Source organism: Oculina patagonica, chromosome 11 (genome assembly GCF_052425735.1).
Source record: "Oculina patagonica isolate OP01 chromosome 11, crgOcupat, whole genome shotgun sequence".
Classification (NCBI taxonomy): Eukaryota; Metazoa; Cnidaria; class Anthozoa; order Scleractinia; family Oculinidae; genus Oculina; species Oculina patagonica.
In genome coordinates this window covers 22,963,270-22,975,396 of record NC_135768.1, presented here as the reverse complement: position 1 = coordinate 22,975,396, position 12,127 = coordinate 22,963,270, and the positions used below count along the sequence as shown (strand labels likewise).

Sequence of the window (12,127 nt, the reverse complement as noted above, 5' to 3'; positions counted from 1 at the left end):
GGTGCAAAATCCAATAACTTTGAAAATGTATATTTGGTTCTAAATAAGCACTTATCGAAGATTTGGCTCATTTGAACTTTAAACAAGAGATCCGGCAGCAGACAAGCCAAGTAGTTTTATTTTTCGTTGGTGGTCCCCTGCATCCAAACTGCTTTTTTTTATAACAGTTTTATGCCTTATTTTATCATGTCATAAAATGTTATTTTCTGATCACTGACAAGTGCTCCTTGATAAACCAAGTTCAACATTATTTTCAACTTGTTCTTTTTCCTTTAATTAGATGCCATATGTTTGTCAAGAATGTGGCCAACAGTGTAGGAATAGAAGTAATCTTACAATCCACATGAGGAAACACACCGGCGAAAGGCCTTTTACTTGCACTACGTGCATGAAAAGTTTCACTCGAGAGTATGATATGAAACGTCATAAGAAGACGCACAAGAGTAAGTATCAACTGTGCGCTTTTTTCCTAAATTCCTTATTGATCATTATTGTCTTGTTTATTATATCTACTTCTGGCGCGTGCTCCGGCGCAACAATGTTGCACAAACGTAGCCAAACGAGTACAACATCATGCAACATCCAAAAATTGATGAGGTATTTTCAAACTTGATCCAACATAATCCAAAATGTTGCAACAAGGTCACTGAAATGTTGCATTGCGTCCCTTTTCTTTGGTAGAGATCAAATCAGTTTGCACGCAGGTCAACGCAAGCATTTGGCCACCCAACGCTGTGCGCGCAGTAGACGAGTATAAACTTGCGAGTTTGACCAGTCAACGCAAGTTTGTCCGCAAGTTCAATAACTGTTTTATTATTTTCTCAAAATATTTCTAGAGCTCTAAAAGCACAAAACGAATTTTATATATCCTGGGTTTTTGAAATAAGGCAAAGTACACAATATACAACAACTCTCGCTTTTTCTTATTAAAATGATTGATAAACTCGGTTCATTAACTTCAAACTAAATTCCTTATTTAAATTCCTTGAATTGTCTATTTAAGCTAAATCTCATGACACAGCGAGGTTTTTTCGTTCAGGTTTCTATCCTTCTTTCTCACTTTGGCGTAGAATTTTAGTAAAACCGCGCCAAGTCCTTCGCTGTGGCTGGATCATCCTTCGCGTCTTGCCATTTTCGCACAAGAGACGGCTGGGGACGAGTCATTCCTGCAACATGTCCATTCCTGTTGTTTGTTCTCAGTCCTTTTCAGTTCTACTGATCGGTCAATTGCACCAAACATACAACAGACTTAAAGATCTGGTCCACCTGTCCGATGATATTAAGTGACGTCAATACTTAAAAATCATTTCAAAATGTGCCTTATATGTGTAAGAGAGAAAGATATAAGAAGAGATAAGAAAAAAATTCCTGTAATACCTTATTTCTATTTTATTAAGAATACGAAAAAAAACTGTAAACTTTAATATGAGCTGAATAAAATTATTATTATTATTATAAGAAGTATTATTAAGCTTTTACCATAACCACTTTTGAAGATTTAGAAGCTGAAAGAGAAACTAGGAGACCATCATTGTCAACTGAAGTTCCTTCAACCTGTGGTCCAGGAACAGATGAGGAAATGAATGATGCAATCACAGAACCAGCAGAGCAGCCAGAAATACAAACAGCTGTATTACTCTCTGAAGATTTAGAAGCTGATAGAGAAACTAGGAGAGCATCATTAGCAACTGAAGTTCCTTCAGCCTGTGGTCCTAGAACAGACGAGGAAATGAATGATGTAATTACAGAACCAGCAGAGCAGCCAGAAATACAAACAGCTGTATTACTCTCTGAAGATTTAGAAGCTGATAGAGAAACTAGGAGAGCATCATTAGCAACTGAAGTTCCTTCAGCCTGTGGCCCTAGAACAGACGAGGAAATGAATGATGTAATTACAGAACCAGCAGAGCAGCCAGAAATACAAACAGCTGTATTACTCTCTGAAGATTTAGAAGCTGAGAGAAACTAGGAGAGCATCATTAGCAACTGAAGTTCCTTCAGCCTGTGGTCCTAGAACAGACGAGGAAATGAATGATGTAATTACAGAACCAGCAGAGCAGCCAGAAATACAAACAGCTGTATTACTCTCTGAAGATTTAGAAGCTGATAGAGAAACAGGTTTGTGTCCATAAAAAGTTTACTTGCTGCTATTAAACTAACGTATGTACTCAAATAAGAACCGCGGCGCTTATTAATTTTTTTCACGCCTCAAGTGAGGGCGGCGCTGATTAAATTTGAATTTGGACGAAAACTAATCGGCGAGTGGTAAAACAATCACTGCAAGACATTGCAAAACATCGCTTTTGATGGAAAGAATTTTCAAGTTTGTTTTAGACTTGCTTTGAAGTGCTGTTTTTAGTTAAACGGACTGCGGTGTGCTGCGGACTGCGGGACTGCGGCGCTTATTAACCTTTTTGTTCCAAATGCGGCGCTTAGTCGAGGGCGTCGCTTATTCGGGGGCGGAGTTTATTCGAGTAAATACGGAAATTACAATTCACAAATTTCAAGCGGTTTAATGTACCGTCCACTGTAAGTTTTAATTTTAAGGCCATGGTGGCTTGTTTAAAAGCTAATTAACATTAATCGCGGTTTACAATTGCTGTGCAACAGTATTGTTATAGGAAATTTTTAGCTAAAAATATTGAATTTATTCCATAATTTGTCATGCAGGTATTGAAAGCAATCAAAGGACTGTTGATATTCCAAAAAGCTTAGAAGTGGGTTCCATGGTAGAGGTTCCTGTGGCTAATATGGTGTAATTCGCTGGATCGGAAATCTTCCACAGTTCACCGTGGAGGATAAGCTCGTTGCAGGTGTGGAATTGGTAAGATTTAATAATAATAATAATAATAATACAGCGTAATAATAATAATAATAATAATAATAATAATAATAATAATAAGAAGAAGAAGAAGAAGAAGAAGAAGAAGAAGAAGAAGAAGAAGAAAAATCTTTATTGACAACATCTGTGATAATTCTCTGTGTTGCAAGCATGGCTTTTTTTTACGGAAAACATTTACCAGTTTTCATTGCCATTAGCTTCCTGAGGAGAAATTAAACCACCAATTTCAGTTCTTCTAACCACCCGCATTTCAATTGGAATAAAAACCCTTCTGCTCACTTTCTCACTAAGACACACTTGCTCACCCACTCACTCACCCGCCCACTTTCAGTTTTCAGATCAAACAATGTTACTTTCTTTATAGGAAGAACAGCATGCATGCTCAGATGGTACATTTAATGGAGAGAGATACTTCAGCTGCCCACCAGGAAAAGGTTTCTTTACATTTCTGGAGCAATGCCGACCACATTCCCGATTATTGTTCGACGCACAAGCAAGTAGTGCAAGTTATAACTTTGAAGAAGGTAAATTATTACGCAAAATGGCGGTAGTCGTCTTAACTTGTAGGGGAGAAAAATATTTTGCAGGAGTCTTTCAAAACCTGTAGAATCGCTATGTGTCCTGAAGTGCTTTAAACAAATTAATCGTGGTGATTTATCAACTGTTTTATTTTCTTGGCTATGATCCTGCGCACATGTTTGTGACTTTGATACAACAATAGATAAAAAAGTGTCTTAAACAGGATTGCGCATAACAGAAGTGTAATTTTAACGACAATATGTCAGAGAAAGCTTTTTTGTCGTTTTCATTTTTTTTTGTACGCCTTTACTTTAGGTTGACTAACTAGCTTGTGCAAGTTGGAATTTGCGCTGATAAAACTAGTAGATCCAGTGGACATTATTTTCTTGTTTGTGTTCAATTCGAGTACTAACCTAAACCGTGTTGGGAAATAGTCGAAACTTTACCACACACGAAAATACACACGAAGGTCCACGGGTCGATATAAGAAAGACAACAATTTAATCACAATACTATGATTTCACCCGAAGTGGATGCCAAGACCCTCTGAAAAATTAAAAGCGACAGATAAAGGGCATCGTTGAAACATTTGTCGAAGAGGATGTTACTTTAAAATACAAAAAAATAGCAGAAAATTGAAAATATGGAGGTAAAATCAAAAGAGATATCTGAAAACTTGTGGTAGTGTGCTAAGTGAAATGTGACTAGAAACGTTCTTTGCGACATTGTTGATATTTTTTGAGTTATTACCAGTAATTTTCAAGTAGCTCATTTACATGGTATAAGTACATAAAATGAACGCTTAGTGAATCAAAGTGCAACACAGGTTAATACAGCGTTTAAACTTGTGTCTGGCTGTATCCTTTTTATGCTGTTTAAGAAATCCCTTAGCAAGCTGAAGCTTACAGAGCCTTCCTAAATGAAATTTTCATATCATTAATTTCTTCCAAACCGCGTACCCACCATATGGTGTGGCGTATCACTCTAACCTGTGTGACACACAAATGTTCAAAGAACGGGACGGCGGTAAAAAGCACCATAACAAGGTTTTAAAAAAAGTACTGCAGAAAAAGGTGAAAGAATTGAAGCTCTATCTTAATGCTTTGATCTCAACTGTAGAAATTTACAAATCGTTTTTAGCACAAATATAGATTTTCCTGTGATTCAAATTTTTCAACTGTTCAACAGCTAGAGGCCTGAGTGTACTATGATTTTACTATAACCTACTTTCGGCTTCTTGGGAAATCGCTTTATAAAGGCAACTTTTATAGAGAGACAAATACTGAATGTAATTAAGACAACTTCTGACCCTCGATTGACATTGACAATATGCGAGCCAGCGAGGCATGCGAGCCATGCGAGCCAGAAATCCCAAATCCCAATAAAAGGCTAACCGCAAGCTACCCAAACTAAGTAGAGGCTAACCAGAGTGCTATTTAGGCTAACCGGAGTGTTATTTAGGCTAACCAATGTGTTATTTCGGCAAACCAGAATGACTCGCATGACTCGCGAGCCATGCGAGCCAGTAATCCCTAACCCAATATAAAGGCTAACCGCAAGCTACCTAAGCTACTGTAGGCTAACCGGAGTGTTATTTAGGCTAACACGAGTGCTATTTAGGCTAACCGGTTTATTATTTAGGTTAACCGAAATGGCTCGCATGACTCGCTGGCTCGCACATTGGCAATACCCCTATCGAGCGATTGATAGCTGTTTCCATAAGCGATGGACAACATATGCGCAAGCACTATGCACTGATCAGCCCATTAACAAGTTCAAAAAGGGAGGAGAATATTTGTTTATTGCTGCCGAGAACTCGGAATACGACAAAGTATTTTTCAAATTATAAATTAACCTTTCCCAATAAATGGCATGCACTATGTAGCTGTTACAGCTAAATTGAAGATCACAAGATGCTAACCTGCCAAATTTAAATGTTTTGTCCACAGTGTCTAGAGGATACGATGCATACGAAACCTCGCAAAGACAATTAAGTGAAATGGACAAGCAGCAGGTGAATAGAATGGAACGACAACTGGATGAAATAGTGTGCTCTAATTTTCTTATATTTCTTTTTATGTGTGTTTCTGTTCTCTTGCCGACCAGTAATTTATTCTAATTCAGTGCTAATGTCAACTGGCCCCTATGGTTATTCAGGCAGCCAGTACTCTTACTTTATTTAATTTCCTCCCTGTGTTAATCTTTTCGTGTAAGTGCAAGAGTGCATTAAATGTTGTTGTTGTTGTTGTTGTTGTTGTACAGGTTACAAGAATGGAACAAGAACTGAGAGAGAGAGACCGTGAATCAAGGGAACTGGAGCAGCAGGTGAATAGCATACAACGACAACTGGTGGAAAAAGAGTCTCAAGAAGCCATCTTGAATGAGCAGGTAAGAGAGCTTTAAGTACAGTTTGCCAACATCTAACAGGAAATGAGACGGAAAGACGAACAGAATGAGAATTTACAAGAAAGTCTAAGAGCATTACGAGCATTCTAGCCCAATTTTCAAACGTTTAAATATTGTTAAGCTGCCTGATCCTGTCTTTCTTAACATTGCAGTCTTTATGTACAAATTTCATAACAGATATCTACTTTCTGTATTTGATGCTTTCTTCCCTCAAGTCAATAGAAGACACAACTACAATACAAGAAGTGCCTCGAATATGTCCTACACTCTACCTAAAGTAAACTAAGATAAACTATGGTCTATTCAACATAAGATTCAAAGGCCCGAAAGTATGGAACTCTATAAGTGAAAATTTAAAAACTCTCCCTCTGTCAAAATTTAAGGAATCAGTTATAAGCAATCTTATTATAAATTACATGTATATGCATTCTCTTAAGTTGTTGTTTTGTCATTTCCTGAGTTATCTGATAGTTAGTCTCGTGTTAAGTTCCGACCCTTCTCTCAGTTTCAATATTTTTCTTTTATAGTATATATACTATGTTCAGAATCATTTATGTGCTTTGAGCATAGCCTTCTATTGTGTGTTTTTTTTTCAATATATTTTAACTTATATGTAATAATGACTTCATAGACTTCTCTAATAGTGTTCTGCTTTTTATTTGTTCTTTTTTTTATGTGTGTTTCTGTTCTCTTGCCGACCAGTTATTTATTTTAATTCAGTGCTAATGTCAACTGGCCCCTATGGTTATTTCAGGCAGCCAATACTCTTACCTTATTTAATTTTCTCTCGGTATTAATCTTTTCGTGTAAGTGCAAGAGTACATTAAAGGTTGTTGTTGTTGTTGTTGTTGTTGTTGTACAGGTTACAAGAATGGAACAAGAACTGAGAGAGAGAGACCGTGAATCAAGGGAACTGGAGCAGCAGGTGAATAGCATACAACGACAACTGGTGGAAAAAGAGTCTCAAGAAGCCATCTTGAATGAGCAGGTAAGGGAGCTTTAAGTACAGTTTGCAAACATCTAACAGGAAATGAGACGGAAAGACGAACAGAATGAGAATTTACATGAAAGTCTAAGAGCATTACGAGCATTCTAGCCCAATTTTCAAACGTTTAAATATTGTTAAGCTGCCTGATCCTGTCTTTCTTAACATTGCAGTCTTTATGTACAAATTTCATAACAGATATCTACTTTCTGTATTTGATGCTTTCTTCCCTCAAGTCAATAGAAGACACAACTACAATACAAGAAGTGCCTCGAATATGTCCTACACTCTACCTAAAGTAAATGTGTCATAAAAACTGGAAAGTCGACTTTGCCGATATTTCGTGTTTATTAAAAACACTTCATCAGGGCAACTGATGAAAGGCGGTTTAAACCTAAAGTAAAAACTAATTATGGTCTATTCAACATAAGATTCAAAGGCCCGAAAGTATGGAACTTTATAAGTGAAAATTTAAAACCTTTCTCTCTGTCAATATTTAAAGAATCAGTTATAAGCAATCTTATTATAGACTATTAATTACATGTATATGCATTCTCTTAAGTTGTTGTGTCATTTCCTGAGTTATCTGATAGTTAGTCTCGTGTTAAGTCCCGACCCTTCTCTCAGTTTCAATATTTTTCTTTTATAGTATATATACTATGTTCAGAACCATTTATGTGCTTTGAGCATAGCCTTCTATTGTGTGTTTTTTTTTCAATATTTTTTAACTTATATGTAATAATGACATCATAGACTTCTCTAATAGTGTACTGCTTTTTATTTGTCCTTTCTTTTATGTGTGTTTCTGTTCTCTTGCCGACCAGTTATTTATTTTAATTCAGTGCTAATGTCAACTGGCCCCTATGGTTATTTCAGGCAGCCAGTACTCCTTCTTTATTTAATTTCCTCCCTGTGTTAATCTTTTCGTGTAAGTGCAAGAGTGCATTAAATGTTGTTGTTGTTATTGTACAGGTTACAAGAATGGAACAAGAACTGAGAGAGAAAGACCTGGATTTAAATGAATCAGAGCTAAACCTTGCAGCAGTTCAGGAAACCCTAAGCGAAGTGCAGAACCAACAGACCCCTGACTGGGTAATCTCCCGTCATAAAGTTATGCAAACCTACAATGTCCTTGGTAGGGGTGCCTGGGGACAAGTGGTTGAAGGGAGATATTGTGGCAGTGTGGTAGCAGTAAAGCAAATACACCAGCTGATACTTTCTGCCCACAACAGGAGTTTGTTCTAAAGAGAAATGAACATCGCATCAAAATGCCGCCATCCCTGCCTTCTCCAATTTATTGGTGCAACAAACGATGAGAGAAGTCCCTTGTTTATAACAGAGCTGATGGATATAAGCTTAAGAGCATTGCTTGGCCAGCGACCTCTCACTGAAACAGAAGGCGCGATTATTTCCCTGGATGTGGCACGAGCCTTGAATTATCTGCACCAAAAGGAACCTTCTCCTGTTATACACCGGGACATCAACAGTGCCAATGTCTTGCTATGGCGTAAGGGTAACCGATGGAGAGGCAAAGTGGCTGACTATGGAACAGCTAACTTCATTCATACTACAATGACAGTTGCCCCAGGAGCTGTCATTTACAGTGCACCAGAAGCACTCACATCAAATCAAACAGTAAAGGTTAGCTACAGTCTTCCATGTTTTTGTTAGAGATGACTCAATGAGTTGAATAGAAGACGGAAAAAAGAATTTTCATTTGGCGCGAAACGTTGGGCTGATTTTTCCGCAGACATATGTAATCTTTTCCGAGAAGCAATCACTGAGTTTTTCGAGGAGAAATCTAAAAAAATAAGCTATGAGCACGGGGATAAAGACAAAGCAAGAAAATGATTTTTGAAATACCATGTTTAGTTTTCTCGCTTAGGAAGCTCTTTCATCTGTTGAAATCTCCTTTGAAATATAGTGATTTAGTTATCAGGGAACGTTTTCCACTACCCAGTACGATTAATCTAGGAATGGTGTTAATAAGTGAGGCAAATAGAGGTTACTGTATCTTTTATTCATCGCTATTTGTGTAACAAAACGTTTATGGAACTGTTATTATCTTTTATAGATCGATGTGTACAGCTTCGGTGTACTTCTTTGTGAAATATGTACGCGAAGTTTACCGGACCCCGAGAGGCGACTCTACCAGATTTCCTTGGTGGGAAACCGCCGGCTTCGGGCTCTTATACGGAACTGTGTTGAAAGAGAGCCCGAAGCCCGGCCATGTATGGGACAATGCGTCCGTGAATTAGAAGACTTCGAGCATTTGTGAAACAACAAATACAAGCAACGAGACAAATAATAATAATAATAATAATAATAATAATAATAATAATAATAATAATAATAATAATAATAATAATAATAATAATAATAATAATAAAATAATAATAATAATAATAATAATTTTTTTCAGCTCATATTAAAGTTTTAAATAGTATAAAAAGCAGGTGATTAATATATAAGAAACAATAGGGAAGAGGACTTACGAATTTACAAACTTAGTTTAATGTAAAATCAATTTAGTTTTTGTTCTGACAGGAGGTAACGTTTTGTTTGCTTGGGAAATGCTAACACACTTAAGTCTTTTGAAGAAGATGGAAGGTCTTTCCAAATATCAATTGCCATGAAAGTGACGGATTGCTTTCCTACATTAGTGTTTACTCTATGCTTATAAAAATTCTGTTTGGCTGTATATCTTGTGTTGTATCCTTGCATATTTCTAGCATATTTAAATATATCGTCAAATACTCTAGGGAGAAGGCCATTGTGCCATGAATGAGCGAATTTCAATATTTCGAGACGATAGATGTTGTCTACTGTCAGAACGTCAAGTAGATTTAACAAAGGTTTGGCACTTTCAGTTTCTTTGCCAAACGTTTTGGAGTAGAACATTAGTCTTACAACATGGTTTTGCTTAACTTGGATTTTCTTAATGTGTGTCTTATATATACTTCCCCATGCTAGAATACTGTATGAAATGTAAGGGTAAATTAAATTATAGTAAAGTTGTTTTAATTGCTGTATAGAAAGATAATGCCTTAATTTCGATATAATTCCGATATTTCGAGATATACGTGAACATATAAATGCAATATGATATTTCCAAGTTAAAGATTCGTCAATCATGACTCCTAGATATTTTATACATTGTTTTCTTTCGAGTAAGTTGGAGGAGCCATCACTGTTACCTATGTTAAGATTTATTTCCATATCTTTTTTTCTTGACGATTTAATTATCATAAAGTTTGTTTTGCCCAAATTGATTGACAACTTGTTAATATCGCACCATTTTTTAACTTTGACTAGTTCAGAGTTCATTAAGTGTTCAAGTGTTTTTAGATCCTTTGCAGAAGCGAACACATTGGTATCATCTGCAAAGATTTTGAAGCATAATTTTTCTGAGCAATTTGGCATCATTTATGTATATTAAAAACAAAAGAGGTCCTAAAGTGCTCCCTTGTGGAATGCCACATAGCATTGTCTGCTTAGGAGATTCAACCTCACCCAATGCAACATACTGTTTTCTGTTTGAAAGATAGCTATGAAACCAGCTTAAAGGAATCCCTCTTATTCCATAAGCTTCCAATTTACTCAACAGAATCATATGGTTCACAGTATCAAAGGCTTTCGAGAAGTCTAGGAAAACACCACATGTATATATATATATATATATTTTTTTTTTTTTATTGTCAATCGCTTTCCTTAGCGTATTTGTGATTTCGGTTATAGCTTGAGCAGTTGAATGTCCTTTTCTAAACCCAAATTGGAATTCAAATATTATTTTATGTTTTTCGATGTAGTTGATAAGCTGGTTATAGATACATTTTTCAAATATTTGTGAAAAAGTTGATAATGTTGATATAGGACGATAATTTGCAGGATCTGTAATGTCGCCTCCTTTGTCTACTGGCGTAATCTTGGAAATTTTCAGAATATCAGGTACGATTCCTTGTTGTATAGATTGATTAAAAATGAATGTTAGGCATTCACTTATGTGGTCAGAAGCGAGTTTAATGCATTTTTTCGGAACTCCAATTGTTGACTTGTTAAGATTTATTCCCATTATTAAATCGTGGACTTCATGCACAAGAATACTACGGAAGGAAAAACTATCTTGGAATGAACGCTTAATGTATTGATTAGCATTTTCATTAGTCGTTGGGAGTTTTTCTGCAAGTTCACGACCGACATTTGTGAAATGTGAATTTAGTTGACGTGCAATATCAGCCTTTTCAGTATAAGATCTATTTTTATGAACTAATTTTGTGATTCGAGGTTGTCCACAATTTCTTTTATTGTTTACTATCATTCCGATCAATTTCCAGGTTGTTTTTAAATTTTCGCTATTTAATTTAAATTGTTCTTGAAAATACCTTTTTTTGGCTACATCTTTAACTCGGTTTAATTTATTGTTATATGTTTTATAAAATTTTACTTTATTGAGGTCTTTACTAAGGAAATGAGTCTTGAACAGCTGTTCCCTTCGTTTTATAGAGTTAAGAATAGCATTTGATAGCCAAGGTTTCGCTGACTGTTTCATCTTTTTGCTTGATAGTTTTTTTAATGGTGCATGCTTGTCATATAAGGATTGTAGAGCATTGATGACATTGCAAGCTATAAATATTTTAATATTATCTTGTTTAACTTATTGTGGTATCGGGGATTTTGTTTGGGAAATATAATTTATTGTTTTGGAATATCATCTTACGATTTTTGAGGGTTTATTGTTGGTAAAAAGAAAAGCTGGTATCTTAGTTAGCGCTTGTGGTCACCTGCTATGGTTAAGCTACCTGTTGTTTTTAGCGCATTAGTAAACTTGATGTAAACCTCTATAAAGACTTTTAGCTATAATGAATATCTGTTGTAAATAGGATTTCCAGTAAAAATAATTTGAACTTTCCAATGGCCAGAACCAATGCGGGATATCCGATCAGTTGTCACTCGCTAATATTTCGAACGCTTGTTAGTTTTAGTTTTTCCACCTGTTATTTTAGTCGCCTACGCCCTTCGCTTCAGTTAGCAGGGCTATGAAAAAAAAACTTCGTACGCTTCGCTTGCAATTGGTTTCGACCTAGCCCAAATCTGCCTTCTTTTCGAGCTCATTAGCTATTCACCGTTATAGCCAATCCGCTAGCTTAAAACTTCTCTAATTATATTACTTAAGATTTTCTGATGTAACCACCGCTACCCTTCATTGGTTCTGAGCCTGGAAATTCTAGCCTGGACGTGCTAACCTAGCTAAAATTAGCATTGATGTAAACTATGAGAAAACTCCTTGTAAAATTAGCTTACAAAAAGAATCGAACAACTGTAAAACGTCAGAGAAAGAATTGTAAAACCAGAGACTAGTGTATCACATTAAAGAA

The 12,127-nt window shown here is 36.0% G+C and overlaps 1 protein-coding gene and 1 pseudogene across 2 annotated transcripts; both read left to right on the top strand.

Annotated features, from left to right (window-relative positions):
* On the top strand, window positions 1-1,969 carry LOC144629768 (uncharacterized). Its single transcript, XM_078487978.1, has 2 exons — window positions 1-443; window positions 1,497-1,969. The coding sequence occupies exons 1-2, from the start codon at window positions 281-283 to the stop codon at window positions 1,967-1,969; spliced, it is 636 nt and encodes a 211-aa protein (XP_078344104.1). The 5' UTR covers window positions 1-280.
* A 58-nt stretch (window positions 1,970-2,027) lies between these two features.
* Window positions 2,028-9,048, top strand: LOC144629767 (uncharacterized; annotated as a pseudogene). The gene is made up of 8 exons (XR_013566417.1): window positions 2,028-2,118; window positions 2,671-2,824; window positions 3,207-3,366; window positions 5,311-5,375; window positions 5,624-5,749; window positions 6,630-6,755; window positions 7,725-8,393; window positions 8,827-9,048. The product of XR_013566417.1 is annotated as an uncharacterized LOC144629767 (transcript).
* Window positions 9,049-12,127: the final 3,079 nt, after the last annotated feature.